The following is a 23491-nucleotide window of genomic DNA, read 5'->3' on the forward strand; positions in this document are numbered from 1 at the left end:
TCCCGACCATTTGAAAATGAGGAAGAAGTTCGGCTGTGTTTTAGTGTTTTTTCTTCTTTCTTTTAGTTTTTCACGCTAAATTAAGTAACACAAAAAAATCATCGGATAAGGTAGAGTCATAAATCATGTTACAGCCCTTTTAGTCTTGTTTCGAATGACATTTAAAATTTTCCAGAAAGTTTATTTTTTTATATATTTTTGAGTTTTAAAGCGATCGAGCGAGTAAAGCGATCGAGTAACCTTTTTTTGTACATAAATCTTGGCCATATAAATTAGAAAACTTGATGTTGCTTAAAAGAAATCTAGTTTTGGAAGCTTCATAAAGCGCTTTCTTCGGCGTTAAAATTTTCATACAAACTTAAAATTTTTAGTGCAAAAATTTTAAAGTTTTTTTTTGTATTTTTTTTGCCATTTTTCTCGGTTCTTTATTTTTTGAAGACAATCACATTGTTTAATGCCTAATTTGCTAATTTTCTACGCGTTTGTTATTTTCTATTATCACACCTCGCAGAAAAAAAAAACGATACTACTTTGAAGATAGAACATTTTTGCAGTTTTTTTTTTACGAATGTGTTCAAAACATTCTGTGCTACTTGCACAGCAACCGGCTGCCCTTTATTTCTAGAAAAAGTCACGCTCAAATATGATTTTTTGATTTTTGTTTTCTTAAGTAAATATAAGTTCATTTGCTAAGTGGAAAAAATTTACACACTCAAAATGGACTTCAATTTTCAGAATTCCCAGCGGAATTGAAGATTTACCTGTGGGCTTCATTTTCTCTGATTTGGTTAGTTTATTACGCTTGCGATCAATAAGCCTTATCATAGAAAATATTTCAATCAGAAAACAATCTTAAAATTGAAGATTCTTTGTCTCGTCTATCTGATGACAAAACAAATAGCAAAAAATGTAACGGAACAGACATAAGCTTTCATCTGATGACTTGAAAACTTTTGTCTGTTCCGGTACATTTTTGCTATTTGTTTTGTTTTTTGTTCATAAATTTGCATTTTATCTATTACATAGGTTTGTACACTTGAATGTTTGCTGTATTTCAGTCTGATGATGATCTATAATTGATCGAAAACGTTCATCTTGATTGTTTTTTCTGGGGAATTTTTTCATTACAACAGAAAGCTATTGATGTTTTAAAGTTTCAAGCCGTCTTTCCGAATTGATCGTGAATGGGGCTTAGGAAAATTGGTTCGTTCTTGTATTGGACAGCAGTTTGGTCCTGGTCTTTCCAGTAACGGGCATCGTTTATCGTGTCTTTCCAGTAAGGGGCTTCATTTATTTTATTCTGTTTTTTTTTGGTTATTTTTCTTTCCGTTGCTTTTAAATTGATTGGTTAGAATGATTTGATTAGACTTTCATAAGTTTTTGGTTTTCAAAGATTGTCTGCATTTTTGAAGGAATTTATTCGAATTTGTTTATGGTTTCTTAGAGTTTGTGTTCAATTTTATTTCCTTTTATCTCATTCATTAGGAAGCAATGAGGTGTTTTTAGACTTTTTCGGGTTAACAACTTTTTAACAGAATCACTTGGTATATTGGATCTTAATGAATTCAAATTTCGAAGCGTCTCCGGCACATCAGTCTACAGGTAACGAATATTCCTGGGATGGCAAAGGTCCTGGGTTCGAATCTGACCAGGACCTGTTTTTTTTTCAAAAGCGAAACATTCCGTTTCAAAAAAATTGTGGATTATTATGTAAGCTTATGTTTTGTCAGCTTAGTTGCCACATCTCAGAATTGTCGGCGTATTATGTCTGTTTTGTCGGCATAGTTGCCACATCTATATGTTTTCTTTTACTCCTACAATTTGTAATTCACAGAAGCTTGACTTCGTATATTTTCTTTTTTTTTTCGCTGAACAATTTTTTCGGCCTAAATGATTTCGGCTTGTACTTTATCGGCTTACTAATCCAACTTCGAGGAGTTCGAGGGAAACATTATTTGTATGCTTTCCTCTAGATCGCAATAAACGTAAAATTCTCAGAACTAAATTTATAGTTCAAAGTTTTTCATGACAACAATTTTATTTTTGCTCAATAAATCTTTTTTAGTTTTCATTAAACGCCGTTGAATGAATTTCTGGGCGTGTTTTCTGCAAATAGAACATCATACCAGACAACATATTTAATTTTTCACTCATGATTTGTGGAAAATGTTTTCGGTTGCTTAGGACTTAGTAGCTCTCCATTCCTTTCCTGTCTGCTAGCTTGCAATGCTTTTTTTGTGGAATCGCAAGTGATGCGAAGCTCCGTCTCGCCTCAATGTAAAAATTTTTGGAAGAATTTAAGTTAGAAGACGTTAAAATTCTTTGAGCTAAACTTCAAATTTTGAATTTTTTATCAGCTATTAGTAATGAAATTTGATAAACGAAGCTTCATGATAGCTTGAAAAACCCAAAGGCTTGTTTTCTTTTTTCTTAGTCGACGATGTTTTAAAAAAATAGCTTATTGCTTTTGCCTCAGTATAAATGAATCAGTAAAACAAATAAAGAATTTTCCTTGTATCCTATGCAAACATATTTTGAAATTTCGAACAATTTTGTGTAATTTATATTTCCCTCTTTTGAATTGCTTTTCTGAGACAACTGTAGTCTATTTTGATTTTTTGTTCTAGTATTTTAAGTTAAAGTTTTTGCCTTTCTCCTTATTTAATTTCACAGAAACGGCACAAATTTAAGTAGAGAAAAAACAAAAAAAAATAATCTTCCCTTTGAAACTTTCTGCGCTACTTGCTTAACAACCGGCTTCTTTGGGAACCGGTAGTGCGAATTGTTCCCAAAAACAACTTTCCTGACAAATATGTTAGAAATTTTTGTTGAACCTAAACAACTTACTGGATCTTCTCATTTAGTCCAGAAGTGATGCGGGCAACGTTGCATTCTAATGTTTATTGTTCCCGGGCGAGCCTTGTTTTTTTTTCAGAGTCTGTATTTTTATGGTTTTCTGGACTTTCGTTTATTTTCTCATTTTTGTTGGCTGAATATGCGAAGCTTGGATTTTTCTTATGGTTTAAACAATTTTTTACTAAACTTTTACAATCGTTCTGTTATTTGTAAGTTTACCAACTTGGATTTTCAAAAGTTTTGTTCGTAAAATTTGTTTCTACTTATGTTTTATTGGCTTAGTTTCAATTAGTTCGATTGTATGAATGAAAAATATTGATTTTCTTGATTTTGCGAAACTTAATCGTTCAAATAAAATTGACTTCATTGGTTTTTTTTTGGTTTAGGCTGACTATGCTTCCACTCAAGTATTTTCAGCCTAATTGGTGCACGGTAAATGAAAGCTTATTTAATACTGGTGGTTGTCTTTCGACTGTGGTTCTGAAAGTGAATTTTTATTTTAAAACTTTTTAACATTTTTAGACGTGATTTCCGTATGTGTCCGCTGAGAGATTGTGTCGACTACCCATTATGATTGTTAGAGAAAGCAACATTGTTTTTACAAATATGTTTTTTACAAACAAATTAATGGAGAAAAAATGTTTTTGTAATAAATGTGAGCCCATTATCTATGCACTGCCGGTTTGATAATCTCGTGTAATAAAAATGTCTTTTGAATTTTTATTTCAAAAGAAGCGATATCTCAAAAGTTGTATTTTTACATGGTTTACGACCCTAGAACTGTAGTCCTCCACGATTTAACACAGCTATTTTTTGTTTTCAAAATTCCGCATTTGTTTTGAAAAATGCGATGTCAGGAAAACTATGTCCTCCACGATATAGTGCAGCAACTTCTTGGTTTTCAAAATTCCGAATGTTTTGAAAAGTGCGATGTCTGAAAAACTATAAGTATTCGAAGGTTCTGATTTTACGCTTAGATTCGCAATGCTAAAATGGTTGTCTGATATCTTATGAAATATCTATTGCTTTTTTGCAAGTTCGTTTGAAAAAGCTTGCTGTAACAAAAAAATCTGATAGCTTCACTAGTTTATTACTGCTTCATTGCAATTTTTTTTCTATTCGAAATTTATTGTTTATGTGCAAACATTTACAAGTTTTTGACTAGTATCATTGGGTAAAATGCGAGATTGCTACATGCGTGCAAATTTTCTGATAATTTTTTTGCTAGCTATTACTTGTGTTTTGAAAGGTGTACGAAAATCTGCTCCGCTCCTGTCTACTTACGCTGCCGGAGCTTCAGTACTATTACGAGACTTTTTGCGCTCATTTTTGAGTTTTGCAGTTTAGTTTTTTTTTCACTGAATTGAATTAGAATGCGCTGTTTCCTAATCGATTAGCTCTGCTTTTTTCATGGTACAGGTGTTGGGATCATGGCGCCTTAGGTAAAGAAATTAGGTCTCACTGAGTAGATCTTGGGTTTGGATCTTGTAGTTACTGAATAGTTGTTTATCATCGCGTTTTTTAATGGATGATTTTCGTTTTTTTTCTTTGGGGTGGTTTTTTTTATTCAGTCAATTTCCGATTTTTAACTAAGCATTTTTCATGGGTTTTTTTAATACCATCTGAAAGGTATTATTTTTCTGAGGGCAAATTTAAAAACGATGTTTTACCGATAATTTTTTTTTTCATAAAATAATGGTGGTTTGAAAATTGCTAATTTGGTCAATTTCGGATATTTAAAGCGAGATGTAATGCGCTTTATTAAGCGCTTTAGCGGCGGGTTAACGGGTTCCAAATTGAATTGAGGCAAATCGTTTGGTCGTATTATTAGGATACAAAACGCTAAATACATCCCTTTGAAATTTAAATAAGCGGGTCGGGGGATGAATTGAAACAAATTTAATTTTTTTTTCGGTTATTTTGCCATTTTTTAAACCAAAAATATTTTAAATTGATACGAGCAGTTTTGTTTAAAATTAGTGGTTCTTTGGGCAGTTTTTTTGCTTCGAAAGTATATAATTTAAGTCGATGAGTCGATGTACGTAGTATAGTTTTTTATATAGATTGTGGTGGTTTTTTTTTAAATTTTTTTTCTAGGGAAAAGTTTTAAGAAGACACAAACGTGAAATAGATTCTTGCTCAAATTTGATGTTTTGTCGCTTGACTTTTGATTTCGTTTTACGTTCAATTCATTTATTTTGTTTAAATGAAGGCATACTCCACTATCGAATAATAAAAGTGAAAAAGGTCACGAAAAATATGATTGACTTCTAGTTTCGAAAGTGGATTTTAATTTTCAGATCACCCAGTGCAATAAAAACTCTAGCCATTGATCCAGTTTTCTCAAATTGATTTAATTTAATAATAAAAAGTGTCATTTATATATAATTTGTTCTTGAAATTCAAAAAGGTTAAGGGCCATATATTTTTTTTTACCGTGAAAATCGATTTTGTCTGTTGGTTATGTTTTCTCTTTGAAAATTGAGTTTTTTCTGTTTGTTGCGTTCATTGATTGACTTTTTTCCAGGTGCCTATGTTTAGTTCTGTAAACTAGCGGATTCCAGAAGCCTGTGAGAATCTTTCCAATTATGCGCGCTTGGTTTGCTGTACACATATGTTTGTAATGGTTTATCACCAAACCACTTTCTGAACAACCCGTTTCTAGATCATTGTTTGAATTCAGCAATATATTGATTAGCTAGAGAATTTGGCAGAGAAGTAGTACGCATAGCTAGTGCTCGTTCAATTTGGACGATACTCGGTAGGTCGTGGCTTGCTAATATTCGAATTACTTTAACACAGTCAACCCTTACGAAGTGAAGGTACTACTATGGTAGAGTGGTCCCTCGAAAAAGCAACTATGATAGACAGGTCCCGCATGCATTTCGCATGTTATAATTTTGAAAACTAATTTGTGCATAAATTATTCATTTCAAAAATCTTGCAAAATATGTTCAGCCAGAAACTTTTCAGATTGGAAATTGTAATCACTATTGTTTGTATATTGAAATTTGCTCGCTTTACTTTATTTTACGTTTTAACTACCATATAATTGGGTTGACTTATTTGTCATCAAAGCCCACTAATGACGTTTTTTTTTGAAATTTCAACCCTATAATGGTGAGGGGGAGGATTTAAGAGGTAACAAAACATGAAATTTGTTTGAAAATATACTGCGACATCTTTCTGAATGGCGTAATCATAATTATTAAACGATTTAAAAGCTCGTGGTGTCTTATTCTCAAGGGACCTGGTTATTTTCAAGGGACCACTCTATCATAGTAGTACCGAAGTGAAAAAAGGAACTACGGGTTAGTCTGTGTTTTTCCGCACAATTTTGACTACATTAAGGAAAGCTCGTACGTATCATATTAAAGCTCTTATAATCGGGATTTGGATTTCAAAAAAAAAATTCAAAAATTAACTCCTTGTCGAGAAAAATTACCGCCGAATTTTTGCGCTTTTATGACCTCTGGTTCATCAAGCAATTCAGTCGCTTTTCGCTACCTAGGAAATAAACAACAAAAAAATTTCAAACGTTTTCAATTTCCTTATAGAAATAAGCATGATCGGAACATTTTGTGCTTCTTGTATAGCAATCGGCTATCCTTGTTCAACGTAGTTTTTTTCCTTTTTTGCTTATTTTTAATGAACTTACACATTTAGGTCGCGTGTTTTTTATTTGTGGGATATTCTTGAAGTTAATTCACAATTAAAAATTTAAAGTGGTTTTTACTGAAATTGAGTCGAACGCATCAGTCCAATGTATTTGAGAAACTTAACTTTTACATATGATTAATGTTCGGGTTTAGTGAGATTCAATTAGCTATCTCGGAAGACTGTGCCGCAAAAGTATTTGTTTATATTTTTCAACCCAAGTCAAACATTTGGTTTGAGCTTTTTTTCACCTTTACCGTTCTTTTTTCATGTGTATTTTCTGCGATGAGACAAAACTGCGCTCTCGGATTACTAAGATGTAAATAGCACCAAAAATCGATCTTCATTAAAATTTTCACGTGGACTGATTTGATAGAATTCGTAGTTGAATCAAAATGTTGATTGATTGATACCTGGCATTGGGTTATTTTTGTAATCAAAGTGTCAGTAAAAAAACAGTCTGAAATTGAAATAGCTCAATTATGAATATGATCTATAGAGACAAAATTTTAGCAAAATTTTGATATTTAACTAAACACTGTTCAGTAACAACTGTTTGTGGGCTATATTTGACATCATTCAAGAAAGCGTCTTAATTTCTGATTTTTTTCTTTATTTATGCGGATAATTGCAATCGCTGTCATAGTTTGTTTTGAAGTTTTAAATGTTAGTAGCAGATGAAAGCATTTTAAAAATTTAAGGATCCAGCCAATTTTTCCTTCAATGGCTTGCGAACTGGCGTCATTCAAACATTTCAAAGTTATTAAGACGTAAGAAGCCAACGCAAAAAGTAAATAATTAACTCGATATTCGAATTGTTTTTCCGTAATAAAACACAGTAATTATTTCATTTCGCGTCATGAAAATTATAAAGCAAACTGTTTGCGAGAAAAAAAACTGCATACCTAAGAATTGTTTGCTGTTTTTTCTGTAGTGGCAAAAGATCGTTTTTGTAGGAAAGCCGAAAAAGCTATTTAGGGGGTTGTTAGTAATGGGGAGGATGGCAGCTACTGAGCTGACCGACAAAGGCTTCGTTGAGAGGAAGTAGTTAACCGCGCAGTTTGCCAGGGTAGGGCAGCCGCGGCCGAGTGGTTAGGGCGCGCAGCTTCGAACACGAGGGCCGTGGGTTAAAATCTCACTTCGGACCCGGTAGGAAGGTTCCCAATGTCATCCGCCTCCTCACAGTTGGGAGAGGGTCCTGCAATAGGGTCGGCTGCGAATGAAGCAAGTCCGAATGGAGAGTCTTTGATCTTTTACGGCAGTTTTCAGCCCGACGAGGAAATACTTCGTCGTCTCCCTCGGTGTGCTTCTGATCCCCAATAACACTACGCTTCGCTTATGCCCAATGAATTTTGTTTACTTGAGCAGACTATCGAGTTTCTAACTATATGGACCAGTTTGGACCACCGACTCATCGTCTAACGATAAATACAAGCAGTATCTGCTTAGCGAGAGGCCAACAAATAAAAGATTTTCGGGCAAATTTAATTTATACGGCAATTTTTTATGGGGAAAGTTGTCATGTAAAGCCAGATTGTCATGTAAAGCAAGTTGGTGAAAGGCAAGTGGCATGGGACTAATTGTCCTGGGGTTGAAATGTCATGATGTAACTGGATTGTAATATCTTGGTGCCATGGTTCATAATGAATTCAAGTTTCTTAGTGGCTCCTGCACCTTAAGGCTGTAGGAAACGAATACGCCTGGGACGGCAAAGGTCCTGTATTCGAATCTGACCAGGACCTGTTTTTTTTTCAAAAGCGAAATATTCCGTTTCAAAAAAATTGTGGCTTATTATGTAAGCTTATGTTTTGTCAGCTTAGTTGCCACATCTCAGAATTGTCGGCGTATTATGTCTGTTTTGTCGGCATAGTTGCCACATCTAAGAATCGTTTATTTTTCCTGTAAACTATTTTCCTTGTAGTTGCTCTTTGTCCTTTAACATTTAAAAAAAATCGTTCGAATGGAAATTTGGTTTTTACATTGGATGTAATTTTACCAACTCGATTTGTTGAATTTTCGTTTTTGGTGTAATTTTCGTCTTTTTTGGGATTAATTGGTTTTGTTGTTTTCGTCGACTAATGGCCTCCTTTTGCGTTTTTTGAGAATCGAAAAAAAGTTTGTGAGCGGGTGTGTGTGAGTTCTGAGGGGAAAAGGTGACTTCAATTTCTTTTTATTTTATTTTTTTTCTTCTTGAAGTCTTTGCTCAGATATTTTCAAACATTTTCAATTTCCTTATAGAAATAAGCATGATCGGAACATTTTGTGCTTCTTGTATAGCAATCGACTATCCTTGTTCAACGTAGTTTTTTTTTCCTTTTTTGCTTATTTTTAATGAACTTACACGTTTAGGTCGCGTGTTTTTTATTTGTGGGATATTCTTGAAGTTAATTCACAATTAAAAATTTAAAGTGGTTTTTACTGAAATTGAGTCGAACGCATCAGTCCAATGTATTTGAGAAACTTAACTTTTACATATGATTAATGTTCGGCTTTGGTGAGATTCAATTAGCTATCTCGGAAGACTGTGCCGCAAAAGTATTTGTTTATATTTTTCAACCCTAGTCAAACATTTGGTTTGAGCTTTTTTCACCTCCACCGTTCTTTTTTCATGTGTATTTTCTGCGATGAGACAAAACTGCGCTCTCGGATTACTAAGATGTAAAAAGCACCAAAAATCGATCTTCATTAAAGTTTTCACGTGGACTGATTTTATAGAATTCGTAGTTGAATCAAAATGTTGATTGATTGATACCTGGCATTGGGTTATTCTTGTAATCAAAGTGTCAGTCAAAAACAGTCTGAAATTGAAAGAGATCAATTATGAATATGATCTATAGAGACAAAATTTTAGCAAAATTTTGATATTTAACTAAACACTGTTCAGTAACAACTGTTAATGGGCTATATTTGACATCATTCAAGAAAGCGTCTTAATTTCTGATTTTTTTGTTTATTTATGCGGATAATTGCAATCGCTGTCATAGTTTGTTTTGAAGTTTTAAATGTTAGTAGCAGATGAAAGCATTTTAAAAATTTAAGGATCCAGCCAATTTTTCCTTCAATGGCTTGCGAACTGGCGTCATTCAAACATTTCAAAGTTATTAAGAAGTAAAAAGCCAACGCAAAAAGAAAATAATTAACTCGATATTCGAATTGTTTTTCCATAATAAAACACAGTAATTATTTCATTTCGCGTCATGAAAAATATGAAGCAAACTGTTTGAGAGAAAAAAAAACTGCATACCTAAGAAATGTTTGCTGTTTTTTCTGTAGTGGCAAAAGCTCGTTTTTGTAGGAAAGCCGAAAAAGCTATTTAGGGGGTTGTTAGTAATGGGGAGGATGGCAGCTACTGAGCTGACCGACAAAGGCTTCGTTGAGCTATATAAATACAAGCAATATCTGCATAGCGAGAGGCCAACAAATAAAAGATTTTCGGGCAAATTTAATTTATACGGCAATTTTTTATGTTGAAAGTTGTCATGTAAAGCCAGGTTGTCATGTAAAGCAAGTTGGTGAAAGGCAAGTGACATGGGACTAATTGTCCTGGGGTTGAAATGTCATGATGTAACTGGATTGTAATATCTTGGTGCCTTGGTTCATAATGAATTCAAGTTTCTTAGTGGCTCCTGCACCTTTAGGCTATAGGTAACGAATGAGCCTGGGACTACAAAGTTCCTGTATTCGAATCTGACCAGGACCTGTTATTTTTGAACGAACATTTTGTTTCAAATAAAATTGTCGGCCTAATATTTGTCTGCTTATGTTTTGTCAGCTTAGTTGCCACATCTAAGAATCGTTTATTTTTGCTGTAAACTATTTTCCTTGTAGTTGCTCTTAGTGTTTTAACATTTTAAAAAATCTTTCGAATCGAAATTTGGTTTTTACATTGGTTGTAATTTTACCTACTCGAATTGTTAAATTTTCGTTTTTGTTATAATTTTTGTCTTTTTTGGGCTTAATTGGTTTTTTTTCGTCGACTAGTGGCCTCTTTTTGCGTCTTTTGAGAATCGAAAAAAAAATTGGGTGTGTGAGTTCTGAGGGGGAAAGGGGACTTCAATTTTTAAAAAAAAATTTTCCTCTTGAAGGGTTCTGCTCAGGTATTTTCGGCTTTGTTACTTTTTAAGAGTATTGAACGTAGTGAGTACTCTTATATAGCTCTTGCTGATTTTTTGTTTGTTTGTTTTTTTCAGGAAAAAGTCTAAAAAATTGTTCACGCTCAATGACTTGTGTTTTCTTTTGACTTGTATTTTCTTTTGACTCGGTTTGACTTGTGTTTTCTTTTAAAGTTCAGTGCATTTCTTTTGTTAAAAGGAAGGTAAACTCCACTATTGAACAGCAAAGTTGTAAAGGTAACGAAAAACGTGATCGACTTTTAATTTTGAAAATGAAAATTCATTATCAGACTTTCCAGCGAAATAAAAGTTTTACTTATTGGTCCAGTTTTCTCACATTGGGTTAATTTTAACAAAAAAAAGTCCATCATAAATTTTTCTGCATTATTAGAGAGCTTTATAGACATGTATTTTTTCTTCGAAATTCCAAAGTTGAAAATATATTTTTGAAAAAACAAGTCAGTTTTTTCAGTTTCCTTGTGTTCATTATTCTTTTCCAACTGTCAGTTGGCTATGTTTGATTTTTGTAGGTCAAATTGATGCAACCGTTCGGCGCATCTGGCGTGGAGGTTAGACAACTGCTCGAGACGACAAAGGCTTGTTCGAATCCGGCCTTGACCTGTTTTTTTTTGTTAACTAGTCTTTGTGTATTTTTCTGACTATCGTTTTGTTTTTGTTGTCTTAGTTCCCGTAGCGCGACGTTTTTTGATGGCTCAGTCTTTTTCCCGGTTGGTGTAAAATCCATGCTTGAGATTAAGTCCGGGAGTTCGATTCCAATCGAGACCTGTTTTTTTTTGGAAACTGAAAATTTTCGTCTGATTTAGATAATTGCCTGTTTGTTTATTTTTGTCTGCTTAATTCCGTTAGAAAGGAGTTATTGAAAATTCGGTTTCCTTCTATCATTCCCAAAGCTCCTTGTATATTCAATGGTACAGGTATTCTTTGGATTTTTTGGGCTTCTGTTGAAATTTTCACTGACAAAAACGGTTTTTGAAGTTCTTTTTTCAATTTATTTTTCCTCCGTTTGATTTCAACCATTGTCATTCATTTTTATATCGCAAATGTTGCTAAGCTCATCTTCGCCTGTGTGATAGAATATGAGTATGCAGTTCTTGTAGAAGATCAGGCAGGTCGTCTGGTAGCAGGACATATTACCCTATTCCATCTTGTCCCCTGCCAAATCGCCGTATACCAATTTACCTTGTGTTCCATTTTGTCCTATGACAGTTTACCAAATGCTAATTTGTCTTACTCCCGATTGTGTCGCAATCAGTTTTATTCTTTGATGTACTAATTCAATATCGAATTATAATTTTTAAATCAGCACGTTAATTCATTCAAGGCCACAATTCAGGACTCAATTAAGTGGCAAATTCAAGCTAAGTGTTCTAAAGACGCAATTATCACAATTAACTAAGTTAATACGCAGTTTTCATACGTTTAGAATAGAATGAATGCAAAACTGTTTCATCCTGTCTTTTTCATTATTACACTAAAGCTGGAATCGCGAACTATACTTTTTTTCCCGTAAACAATTTTTCTCACAACAAAATTGAACTTGCTTTATGTTTGAACGTTAACAGCTTCCAGCTTTTATCACATTTGCTTTCGGTTGCAAAAAACATTTGGTTAAAATTCCAAGTAAGTATTGTCCAAAATGATCCTTGAAATAAGGCGTTTTAGAGAGCAATGTGCATTTAATTTTGTCCTAGAGCATATACGAATAGATGACATTCACTCTGACGATGAATTAAATGCCGCATGTGAATAAAATTTCAAAGCAATGTACACTGTTTTATTCGCATGGTGCCTTTATTTCATGATCAGAGTTAATGGCTTCTAATCGAATATGTTCTAAAGAATACTTAAAAGACATAGGTTAAGTTTCAAATTTAACGTGCTTAGGCTAAATAGATCTAGGTTAAGTTGGAACGTAGGATGAGTCGCACATGGTAAATAGGTATAGAGTAAATTAGAATCGGTTAAATCTTCAAGTAACAGGCCCTCTAACCTCGAGTTAAATCATTTGTGAATTGATCTTACATATAACCGGACACAATCAAAAGCGACATTAAATGGAAAACTAACGACACGAGTTTACAAACCACACTGGAATCCCGAGATTCCTCCCTTGTTGTGATTCCGGGACGATAAAACTTTGTTGAAAGTTACTTGATTCTCGATTAATTGATGAACAAGGCACGAGCTATTTTACATTCTCAGCAACTCTAAGTTATTTTCAATCAAGCGTAGCTGGAGTTTTTTCTGCCTAAGTACTAAAGTCAATTCACGTTGATACTTTCGTAGTTTTTTGATAAGGATTTTAATTGAGGTACGTTATTCGAAATAAAACTATTGATATCATGAAAACTTGTAGTGATCATCCACCAAGATTTGCAAATTATCGATTTTCCTGGTTCTCTGTCTATAATTTGTATCCGACACTTTTTTTTCTTAAAATTAATTAAATATTTTATTCAATAATTTCCAAAAAAGTTAATGTTAACATTTTCATCGCAGTTATCATTCAAAGAAAATGGTCACATTCTCATTTGCAGTAAAAATTTGGTCCAAAAATGAAATCGAAGATTGGTATTTTTTGTTCATAAAAATCAGCATTCTTCGTCGCCTTCGTCTCCCTGGTGGAGCAGTTCCTCGTCATCTTCTGCCGTGGCCTCCTGATACTGCTGGTACTCACTAATCAAGTCTCTCAGATTACTCTCAGCCTCACTGAACTCCATGTCGTCCATGCCTTCGCCTGTGTACCAATGAAGGAAGGCTTTGCGAGAGTACATTTTGCCAAACTTCTCAGCTAGACGCGTGAACATCTCTTTTATCGCGGTGCTGTTGCCTAAAAAGCAAATTTTAAGCAACGTCGGCTTCAAAAATATTTGGAGAAATGTTTCACTTGAATTGAGGTTGAAAGTAATCATTTGTATGGTTAACCACGCTCGCCATTAGCCAACTGTATCAAATCGGAACGTATGCTCTTTTTCCAGATTAAAAAACTGTTACAGAATTTCTTGATAGCTTGATTTATCGCCAAATGAAACGCAGTCTTATATCTGGTTTAGTGAGGTGTAGCGCCCATGTGTTCAATTTGGGACAATTAACGCGCGATATATTTCGCGCTATTAACGCGTAAGCGGAGATTTAATCCGTCTTAGAAATCGTTCCAAATTGGTTGAAAGAAGCTTATTAGCCATAATTGATTTGTTACAAGGAGCGTTATCTATTCTTTTGTTTTTTATATGGCGTGTGGGGTGATGATTTCATGAAAAATATTTTTTCATTTTTTTTATTACATTTAATTTTTTTTATGTCATTACTGCTCCCTAAACCTTAAAAGGCAGTCGGAACATTCAGGGCTTTGCCCTGGTACGAGCAATCTTGTTTGTTTTAGTATCTTTTTGAATTTTTTTTCGGCTGAAACGATTTCTACTCAGGTAATTTTGGCTTTTTTTTTTACTGTTTAGAAGTTTTTGTCCAATGCTAATTTAACGTTTTTTTCCTGGCATGTTTTTTTCAGAAGTAGCATCATTCATTTTGATGCATCTAGTTTTTTAAGCATCTCTGAATTTTTCGACTTTTTTGTGTCGCAGTTTTTACAGTCAATTTTCTCACACATTAAATGACATCGATTTTGTACAGCAAGTGATCCGGAGCTTCGTTTTGGCCCTGGGCCTTGAATTTGTGAGGAATCCGTTTTTAATGAACCACAGTTTGGGGTCATTTGTTAACGGCTAGTCAAAACGTGTATCGAGCTATCAATTTGGCGGTGGAATTGATAAATTTCTTTGCCGTGGAGTTAACTTGTTATGCTGTTCATTCTGTTGTAATTTAATGGTCTACATGCCGGTTAGATTTTCTCGAAAGAGTCTACTTGCCGATGAAAGTAGCCGACATATTCAGTCCCTTAGGCGGCATATCACAAACTGCCGTCTTCACATTATTGGGAATGAACTCGACGAAGTTGCTGGAGAACTTGTTCTGCACGGCCAGCATCTGTTCGTCCACTTCTCGCATCGAGCACTTGCCTCTGAACACGACAGCACACGTGAGGTACTTGCCACTCCTCGGATCACAGGACACCATCATGTTCTTGGCATCGAACAACTGGGCGGTGAGGTCGCTCACTGAACTGGCGCGATAGCCAGCGGTTTCCCTGGATACGAAAACTTTTTTTGATTTTTTGAAGGTTGGAGTGGGACCAAGATTTTAATGGCGCCATTCTTTAAGGCCTTCTTTTCCTCCTAAATGCTGCATTCTTATTTGACATAACTTTATTGAACTTAAGAGCTGTTGCCGTTTTTTAATACTTATGGCTATGAACCCAGTCAGCTATTTATTCTACTTTGAACTGAGTGGTGCGTATCCAGGCATGAAGAAGTGGAGCCGTGGAAAGGGGATCATGTTCACTGCCAGCTTCCTCAGGTCGGCATTCAGTTGACCTGGGAATCGGAGACACGTAGTGACCCCACTCATGGTCGAACTGACGAGTCGGTTGAGGTCTCCGTAGTTGGGCTGTTTGATCTTGAGGGTGGTGTTGCAGATGTTGTAGAGGGACTCGTTGTCTATGATGTAGGTGGCGTCTGTGTTCTCCAGCAGCTGGTGCATGGATAGAGTCGCGTTGTAGGGTTCCACCACAGTGTCCGATACCTAAATCAATTTGACCTTTGTGTCAGTTTGAATATGCTTTAGAAGCTTAAGGTTCTGATGTCCTCTTCTTGTGCCATTTTTGTTTGCTTGAATAAAAAGGCATCAGTAAAAATTAAACAGGATATGAATGACTAGCTTGTAATTGAATTTTGTGTTATCGGAATGCATGTTCAAATTTTCAACACAAAAGTTTTGAACTTAGATCGTCTTAGAAAACTATTATAGTTTTTCGTTTATCATAGTGTTTTATTTCTGATAAAAACAAACTTGATTGCATAAGTATCAGCCCATTAAAAGAAGACGAGCAAAGAGGCATAACTATTCTTTCTACCTTAATATTTGAGTAATGAGTTTTTGAAGCTGGAAAAACCTTCCGAAGAACTGATTTAAGTTCATTTCATTTAACTGTAATAGGAACTTTCTGTGTGCTGATTGCACAGTATTGGACTTTTTTGTTTATGCTTGCAAATTGCAAACTGCAAGCAACTTGATCTGAGCTGCATTTGTAAAACTGTTTTCTTCTACCTTGTCAGAAGGGACAACAGAGAAGCTATTGACCATCCTGTCAGGGTACTCCTCCTTCATCTTAGCGAGCAGCAGAGTCCCCATGCCAGACCCAGTACCTCCTCCCAAGGAGTGTGTCAGTTGGAACCCCTGCATGCAGTCACAACTCTCCGCCTCCCGATGAATCACATCGATCACTTGGTCCACCAGCTCAGCACCTTCAGTGTAGTGACCCTTTGCCCAGTTGTTCCCAGCTCCTGACTGCGCGTGAACATAGTTGTCCGGTCGGAAAAGTTTGCCCAGTTTTCCTCCTCGCAACGAGTCCATAGTTCCCGGCTCCAAGTCCACCAAAATAGCCCGAGGAACGTACTTTTGACCACTGGCTCCAATGTTATAGTATACATTTATCCGGTCCAGTTGCAAGTCGTTGTCGCCCTCGTACGCGCCATCGCCGTTGATCCCGTGTTCCTCTGAAATTGTTTCCCAGAACTTTTGACCAATTTGGTTTCCGCATTGACCTGTCTGAATATGAACAATTTCTCGCATTTTGATTTTGCAGCGACAAAGAGTCTCAAAGAAGTTAGAATCTGGGTAAGATTTAGTCACTATATTGCAGAAAACTATTGACTGAATCGTCAAATTATTAGCAATGCAAGTACGTTTTGCGGTTCTGGAGATAAGATAAAAATGTTGACCTTACTTTGAATCTCAAACAATATGAAAGCGTCTCTTCACCTTAACCTGCTATTACTATTCTCATTTGATCGAAGTTGTCCTTCTTTGATGAACCTCTGTGATACAAACATTGGTTTTTGAAATCATTTTGATTTGAATAATCGTAGAAAATGTTTTTTTTTAAGCTTCATAATCGATTCGTTGCCTGGTTCTTGAAGATATTTTTTTCACTTATTATTTTACTAGTTCTATTCATTGAATAGTTTTCCTGTTTTAATTTGATGTTCTCTCTAAAGTTAGAAATATATCCTGTGAATGGCAATATTTAAGTAACAATATTACTATTTAATCAGAACTTTGTACCAAGTTATTGGTGTATCCAACTGATGTGGTAGATCTTTACGTGTACTCAATGTTCACTATTCTGCGCTTAACTCTACGCGCAACTATGTTTACTCCGATGAGTTCAAGAAATTAGAATTAGTGTGACTTCCAATTATTAAAAAAAATAATTGAAATAAAATTTAAAGTTACTTATTGAATTTGATTATGAGTTTTAATTTTAATTTACTTCAGAAGTATTGTTAATGTTTGTTTGATTGTTCAAACGTTGTTGGCTGCTGATTACACGAGAACAATGATTTCTATTCGTCTATTAATATGACCTGAATTGATCTTTCTGTAACATCTCTCTGAATATTCTGCCCATTTGGACTCCATCTGAATCTGGAATTGAATTAAGCGAGGCATGCAAGCCGCTTCAGAGGACAGTGACACCGACTTCTCTCCACCTAGTTCCAGCCAGTTAGTATTCATTCATTTTTTTGCATACTTTTCAAACGAATTGGCCGGCCGATATAAAATTTGTTGTAAAAACTTGTTTAGAAAGCTGTTGGCATAGTTTTCCATAGTTCCTCTTAAATGGTAGTTTTTATCATGCGGGATTTAACTTTTTCTGAAAGTAAATATTTCATTAAACAATGTCTTCTAGCCTGAAACTGACCATTTTTCGTATATTTGATAATAAAGTTTCTATATATGAATAACTTCCAGTCATACAATGTCATGAGTACAGAAAATTGAATGAAATCTTTGAGATAAGAATTTTTCATATATGAACATTGTAAGACAAGCAATTTTTGATACTTGAAACTTTTATGAAAATTAACAATTGATGAAAATGATCTGATGACACCAGATCAAAACAAAGTCCAATTTAAGACAATTAATTCAAATGAGGTGATAAACTGCGTGACTAAACATCCCTCCAAACTGATGGGCAACCCCAACAGCTTCGGAAGAAAACAGCCTTTACATAAAATTTTTGATGTACTCTTGCTCTACTCCGATGTGAATAAACATCCAATCCAAATGCCCCAACTCTAACACCACCTCTTTAATTTTCCACCGAAGCCAACATCTCTAAAACTTGACGACCTCTAGGATAATCCATTTGAAGCCGCAAAATGGCTCAAACTACCAACATAACGGGGCACATTCGGGAGTTTATCAGGGTTCTCCGCTTTTATTTGAAAACCGGCTTGAACCAGGCACGGCACTTTTGGTCGGTTTGGTGGCTCAGTTTCAGTATTATTATAGATTTGCCCGTGTTAAGTATAAATTAATAGTAGCTCAAACGGTGCATATACAAAACAGACCCATACAAAATAGTCCGAAGTATCAAAAAAGTTCCAAATAACATCCTCATACAAAAAATCCAAAACCATTTGAATTTTTTGACCTTGATCTTTTGGCGCCGGCAGAATTGATTTAACTTTGAAAAATGAAACATGAGCGTAATCAAAGATCAAAGATTGAACAATAAGTGTAATAATTCAGATCGAAATCAAAAGCCTCATGGGATAGACTCATGGCGTTAGACTCAAACTCTACAGATTCAAGGATCTGATCCCCCGCGGCACAAATTTTTCTAATTTTTTTCTGAAAAAAAAGTAGACATTTGGGTAAATATGATAACGGGTATATCTGGGGTACAACGAAGGGTTCAACCTTAGAGAGTTGGGCGAGGGGGAAAGGAAATCACTTTGTACTTATTCATTATTTTGCCGGTTTCAAATCGACTCTAGCTCAATTTTGAAAAATCAAGGAAAATAGTTGAACTTGGAAAATTTTTTATTGCTTGGCAATGTGGAATAAATTTGAAAGATGAAAACAAAAATTTTTTAATTATAATTTAAAATGATAGCTACATCTTTTCAAAAACCCAATGATATTGTTCGGAATGATATGACCCAATCATAGTGATTATGTTTTTGTCGAGTTTTTGTTAATTTACTTTTTTTTGGCTCTGGCCACTTTTGTCCTGCGCTTGTTTTTTCCAACAGAATTTCCTCATTTTTTGTTCATCGTTGACCTTTTCATTGAGCTCTGGATAGGAAGGGTGGTTGCTGTTGACTATTTTCACGAAATTGCTGTTTCAACCTTCTACAGCGTTATTGGTGCGGGGAACATCGTTTTTTACTCTTGAAAGTCACTCCATTGCAAAGTCAGCCTGCTAATATGTGTCCTCGAAATAGTCAAATTCTGGTTGACTTTCTTCAAATGTCATAGCTTGAAGAAGCTCGAACCCAGCGGGGGCGTCCTTTACGGTCAGAAATGCTGTTGTGAGAAGCATTCGATTAAGCTGACGAAAATTAAGTTCATTGTTGTACAAAATCAATTGTAACGCGTTTGGGGACTGAACTTTTGGAACATTAAGTAGGCGACAATGAGTTGATTCTTTTTGTTTGGTTAGCAGAGAGTAATAAAAGTGGAATAATGCACCCTTCAACTAAAGCGTGTTTTGATAGAGTACATCGGGAGCAGTCGTAAACGTTCCATCGCAGAAACTATCCTTTGATAAAGATAATAGGTCTAACCCAGGTAACGTGGCGAACACAAAACCCGATTTTCATCTTGGTGACTAGAGTTGTGCAAACGGACTTGTTTCCCATCGTGAGATTTTATAGGGCCAGTGGTAATTCAAAGCCAGTCAGCGAAGTTGGCGGTCTTTTTTCGCGTCGAACTCTATTTACAACTTGGTGATTAGCAGAATAACTTGGTAAATGAACAGCTGTTTCTCGATTCACATCACGTTGCGCTGCGAAAATAGTCTGCCGTGGTGTTACATCTGAAATTGTTGCTCGATATTTAAGCGTTTTTCTGAACTTACGTTTTTCGATGTCAGCCGGATCGGCGAACTGGCAGTGATCATCAAAGATCTCAACGGAGTCCTCTTTGGTACGACGCACACGTCCATTGGACTACTTTATGCGCAGCGCTAGGAAAGGAAGTTGTCTGACAGTGTTCATTGTTTGATATAAGCATACCCATCAAAAATTAGTAAATCAGAATTTTTGCTAGTAACTGTAGTTTCCGTCGATAGTTAGTGAATTTTCGCAAATGAAACATTTTGAACCACCTGTCTCTGGTTGCATGGATTAAGCAAAGCGTCTAATTTTTTAATCGCGTTAACTTTTTGTTCCGCGTATTATTGCTTCTAATGCGTAGCCTCTGCTGTTATCTAGGTTGTTCCCATTTCTATGCTATTCTATCTATTGTCATCTGGATTAGTTGGCACCAAAGTGTTTTTGATTGGAAAGAACTTTTCTTGTCAGTTTCTGGAACAATTATCACCTCGATTAATGGGACTGTTTTTTTTCTACTATTTTCGGGACGGTTTTTTGTACTTTGCTTTGATTTTCGGACTATTATGTACAGGACTGTTTTGTATTGGACTGTTGTGTACAGATACGGCTCCGATCGTATGGTTCATTAATTTAAACTTTCGCATTTTCTCATTTTATCTAATCACAGCATTTTTTATCTGATTTAATTTGTGATTTTTTTTTACATCCGTAAGTTTTGTTAGTGATGTTTTTCGCAATTTATTTAAGATTCCGATTTGCCTTTGATTTCTCTGAAGCTCGCTCTTCTTTTTCTGGGTTCAAGTGGGAATTCAATCGAACTCTCCAAGAAGGAAAGTGGGAACGGTTTAAAGTGTTATAATTGAGCCTGCAAAATTAAATAGTTGAAAAATCAGTGGTTTTTTCTTTATCCTTGACTTTTTGCCAACTGCCTGTGGGCTATAATTATCTTTCACTGAACATAGTTGAATCCGTGTCTAATAGTCGATTTAAGTACCTACGACAGGAGCGAACTTAGGCCCAAATATGGCAGTTTGGGTGCGAAGAATGACGCACCCAAACTTCATCAATTCAATCCGAAACTGCAAAATTGGTCTAGTCCTTTTTGGCGATAATCATTTTTGCCCGACTAAACCAACATCAAGAATCGACGAATTATTGTTAATAAAGCAAGGATTTCGTATTTCAAAAAATGGCTGCATTCTGGAAATGTTTTCAAAACCAAGGTATCTTAAGTGAAAAGGAACATGTAAATTGTAAATCGGTCTGTGGCGTAATAATTTTTTCTCTTATCTTTTTTTTGTCTTGCAATTAGCAAGGTTACCGCAATCCCGGACGCTAGACATTTTTTTTGTTAAACACTTAGTCACGGGTTTCTCAGGGGAGAAAGTTACGACGTGTTTTAACTTGTATTTTGTAGTTGTTTTGCTGCTGCTGTTGTTGTTGTTCTGGTTAGCCTGAACATCCGAAACTTGTCCGTAATAGATTGATGGTTCGAATCACGGTCGGACTCTTTTGCAAATCTATTTTGTCTTTGCTTTCGCTGAAAAGTTTTTTTTTCGGCTTAAAATGTTTCGGCGTCTTCCTGAAAACTGGTGTTAAATTATATGCGATTAATAATCGCACGAAATCATTGAAAATTAAACAATATTTGGCTCTTTTGTGAATTAATTTGGTATAAATATTTTATAAAGTAATTTTTTTCTCGTTTTTTTTTCTTATTATTTTTTTAAGTTTGTCACCAAGTCGTGTTCGGGTAGACTCTCGATAGGTACGTATTGTACCTTTAGTCTATCCATTCCATTCTGGTATTTTGTACAACAATCATTTTGAGTTTCCTAAAATACTTAAAAATTACTGTTGTATCTGTAATTTTTATTCTGTTTTGGAGAAATTAATTCTTTCTTTTTTTCTTTCTTTGCTCAGTAGGATATAGTAGTTATTTTTGTCAATAAATAACATTTTGTTGGCTCAACTGATGTCACACTATGTATTGTCGATTGTCAGCTCTTTCATTGCTTCATGCGTTTAACTTCTGACTGTTTTCGTATTTTTTTTTCATTTTTTTCAAACGAGTGCTTCGACTTCCGAAATTTTTGTCTAAATTTATGTCGTTTAACTTGTGATGCTATGTTTGTGATGTATCGGAAGTGGTAACAATTGATGCAACCAAGTTGTGAGTAAATCTCATTATCTGTCTACATTGTTTTTTGTTTAGACGTGCTGCGGGATCCGGCGGCAGCAAACTAGGCAACATTTTCTCAGAAAAATCAGCCAGTTCGAATTCGATGAATGGACCTCTGAACTCTTCCGTCAGTTTCAAGTACAAAAACAATTCAAACGTGTCCAGAAGAGGTTCAACCAACAAACAGACTGAGAAAAGTGCTAACGACTCCAGTATGAGCATCATCTACCAGGATTCAATCCAGCTGTTCCAATAGTATGTTTTACTGGTTTATCTGTTACACGACTCAATATTTTTGTTGCTACGTTTTGAGTATTCAATCATAATGTTTTAAGCTCAATAAATTTCTAATCGTCCACAGAAAACAACCGACACGTTTTAATTGTTAGCAATCCGATGTATTATTTTTTTTGTTGCTACGTTTTAAGTAATGAATCATAATGTTTTTAAGCTCAATAAATTTAATTTCTGATCGTAAACAGAAAACAACCTGTTTTAATTATTAGCAATCCGCTTAATTTCTTTTAAGATTTTTTTACACTTTGCGATTAGAAAGCGTTATCAAACCGGGTTATAGATTTTTTGCCGTAAACAATTTGTCTAACAAGATCTAAGCATCATTTGATATCTTTTTATATAATCAATTTGAGCTCAGTGTCTAATTCTGTTTATTTAGTGCTGATCTAGTGTCTATGCTTGGGACTACAGAGGTCTTTGCTTCGAGTTCGACCTACTTACACGTCTTCTTTTTACAGACTGACTCAGTTTTCTGCTTTTTTGTCGATTTATTTGCCAATTTTGTCAAACTTTTGCAGAGTCGAAAAATTGCACAGCTGAATTTTTTTTTAAAAAACTGCGCAGCTCGCAATTTTCGTTTGATTTAAAGAGTTTTCTGGACCTGCTTGTTCGTCCATATTTATGTTTTTCGTGTCAAAATAAATTTAAATTTATATCAAAAATGATAGTCGAGGTTAAATTTTGAAATGAGGGTAAATTTTGAGGTTAAAAGCATCTTTAACCCTATTTAAATGCCATTTTGACATCTTACTTTAATGGTGAAGATAGTTGATTTTCTCAAAATTTTTTCTGGCAGTTTTATCATTTTTTTAAATATTTTTTGATATTCTACTTTGCCTTTTCGTTTTTCGCAAGAAAGCATTGAGTTGATTCTCATATCTTAATCTGCGGGAATTGTTTTTCTTTTGATTACATAAATTTAAAATATAATCCTTTTTTCCCTTTTTCACATATGGTTCCTTTGTCAGGATTGACTTTATCGAATAAATTATGTATTTTGAGTTTTTTTATAGATTTTTTTGTATACCCTAACCATTTTAACGACAAAAGAATTAAAAACCAGTCATTCAGACGAAGTTCATTTCGCGTTTTTTTCCAAAATCAATTAAAATTTTATAGTAGACCGACACAATTTAAAATATTGGAATTCTGTTCGTTTTTCGTCTTGAAGATCGTTATGGTTGTGATCGGTGTGTTCCATCCTGCATGAAAATAAGCCTTTGGATTATTTTGTTCAACAAATCCGAATAATGCATTAATTAAAACAGAAATTTAGTTGCAACTGAACGCTGTTTAGAAAATTTCTACTGCAAGCCATATACTGCAAAATGGGCATTTTAATGAATGGATTAAATTATCGCTCTAAAATTAACTCATTTTCGCTCTAAATAAGGTCAGAA

The 23491-nt window shown here is 34.8% G+C and overlaps 3 protein-coding genes across 3 annotated transcripts in view; 2 read left to right on the top strand and 1 right to left on the bottom strand.

Moving 5' to 3' along the window:
• LOC134852115 (uncharacterized) overlaps positions 1-23491 on the top strand; it is a 380695-nt gene that overhangs the window by 177124 nt on the left and 180080 nt on the right. The window lies entirely within an intron of this gene.
• LOC134852081 (tubulin beta chain-like) lies at positions 12845-16466 on the bottom strand. The gene is made up of 4 exons (XM_063868362.1): positions 15810-16466; positions 14980-15284; positions 14513-14790; positions 12845-13476 (listed from the first exon to the last, which is right to left on the bottom strand). Exons 1-4 carry the CDS (start codon positions 16332-16334, stop codon positions 13238-13240), a joined length of 1347 nt encoding a protein of 448 aa, XP_063724432.1. The 5' UTR covers positions 16335-16466; the 3' UTR covers positions 12845-13237.
• LOC134840660 (FK506-binding protein 15-like) overlaps positions 16754-23491 on the top strand; it is a 55232-nt gene continuing 48494 nt past the window's right edge. The window contains exons 1-2 of the mRNA XM_063856631.1: positions 16754-17267; positions 21828-22049. Of these exons, the coding sequence (XP_063712701.1) occupies positions 17212-17267; positions 21828-22049 (278 nt within the window). The 5' untranslated portion in view covers positions 16754-17211. The remainder of the gene's footprint in view (positions 17268-21827; positions 22050-23491) is intronic.

Source organism: Symsagittifera roscoffensis, chromosome 1 (assembly GCF_963678635.1).
Source record: "Symsagittifera roscoffensis chromosome 1, txSymRosc1.1, whole genome shotgun sequence".
NCBI classification, from domain to species: domain Eukaryota; kingdom Metazoa; phylum Xenacoelomorpha; order Acoela; family Convolutidae; genus Symsagittifera; species Symsagittifera roscoffensis.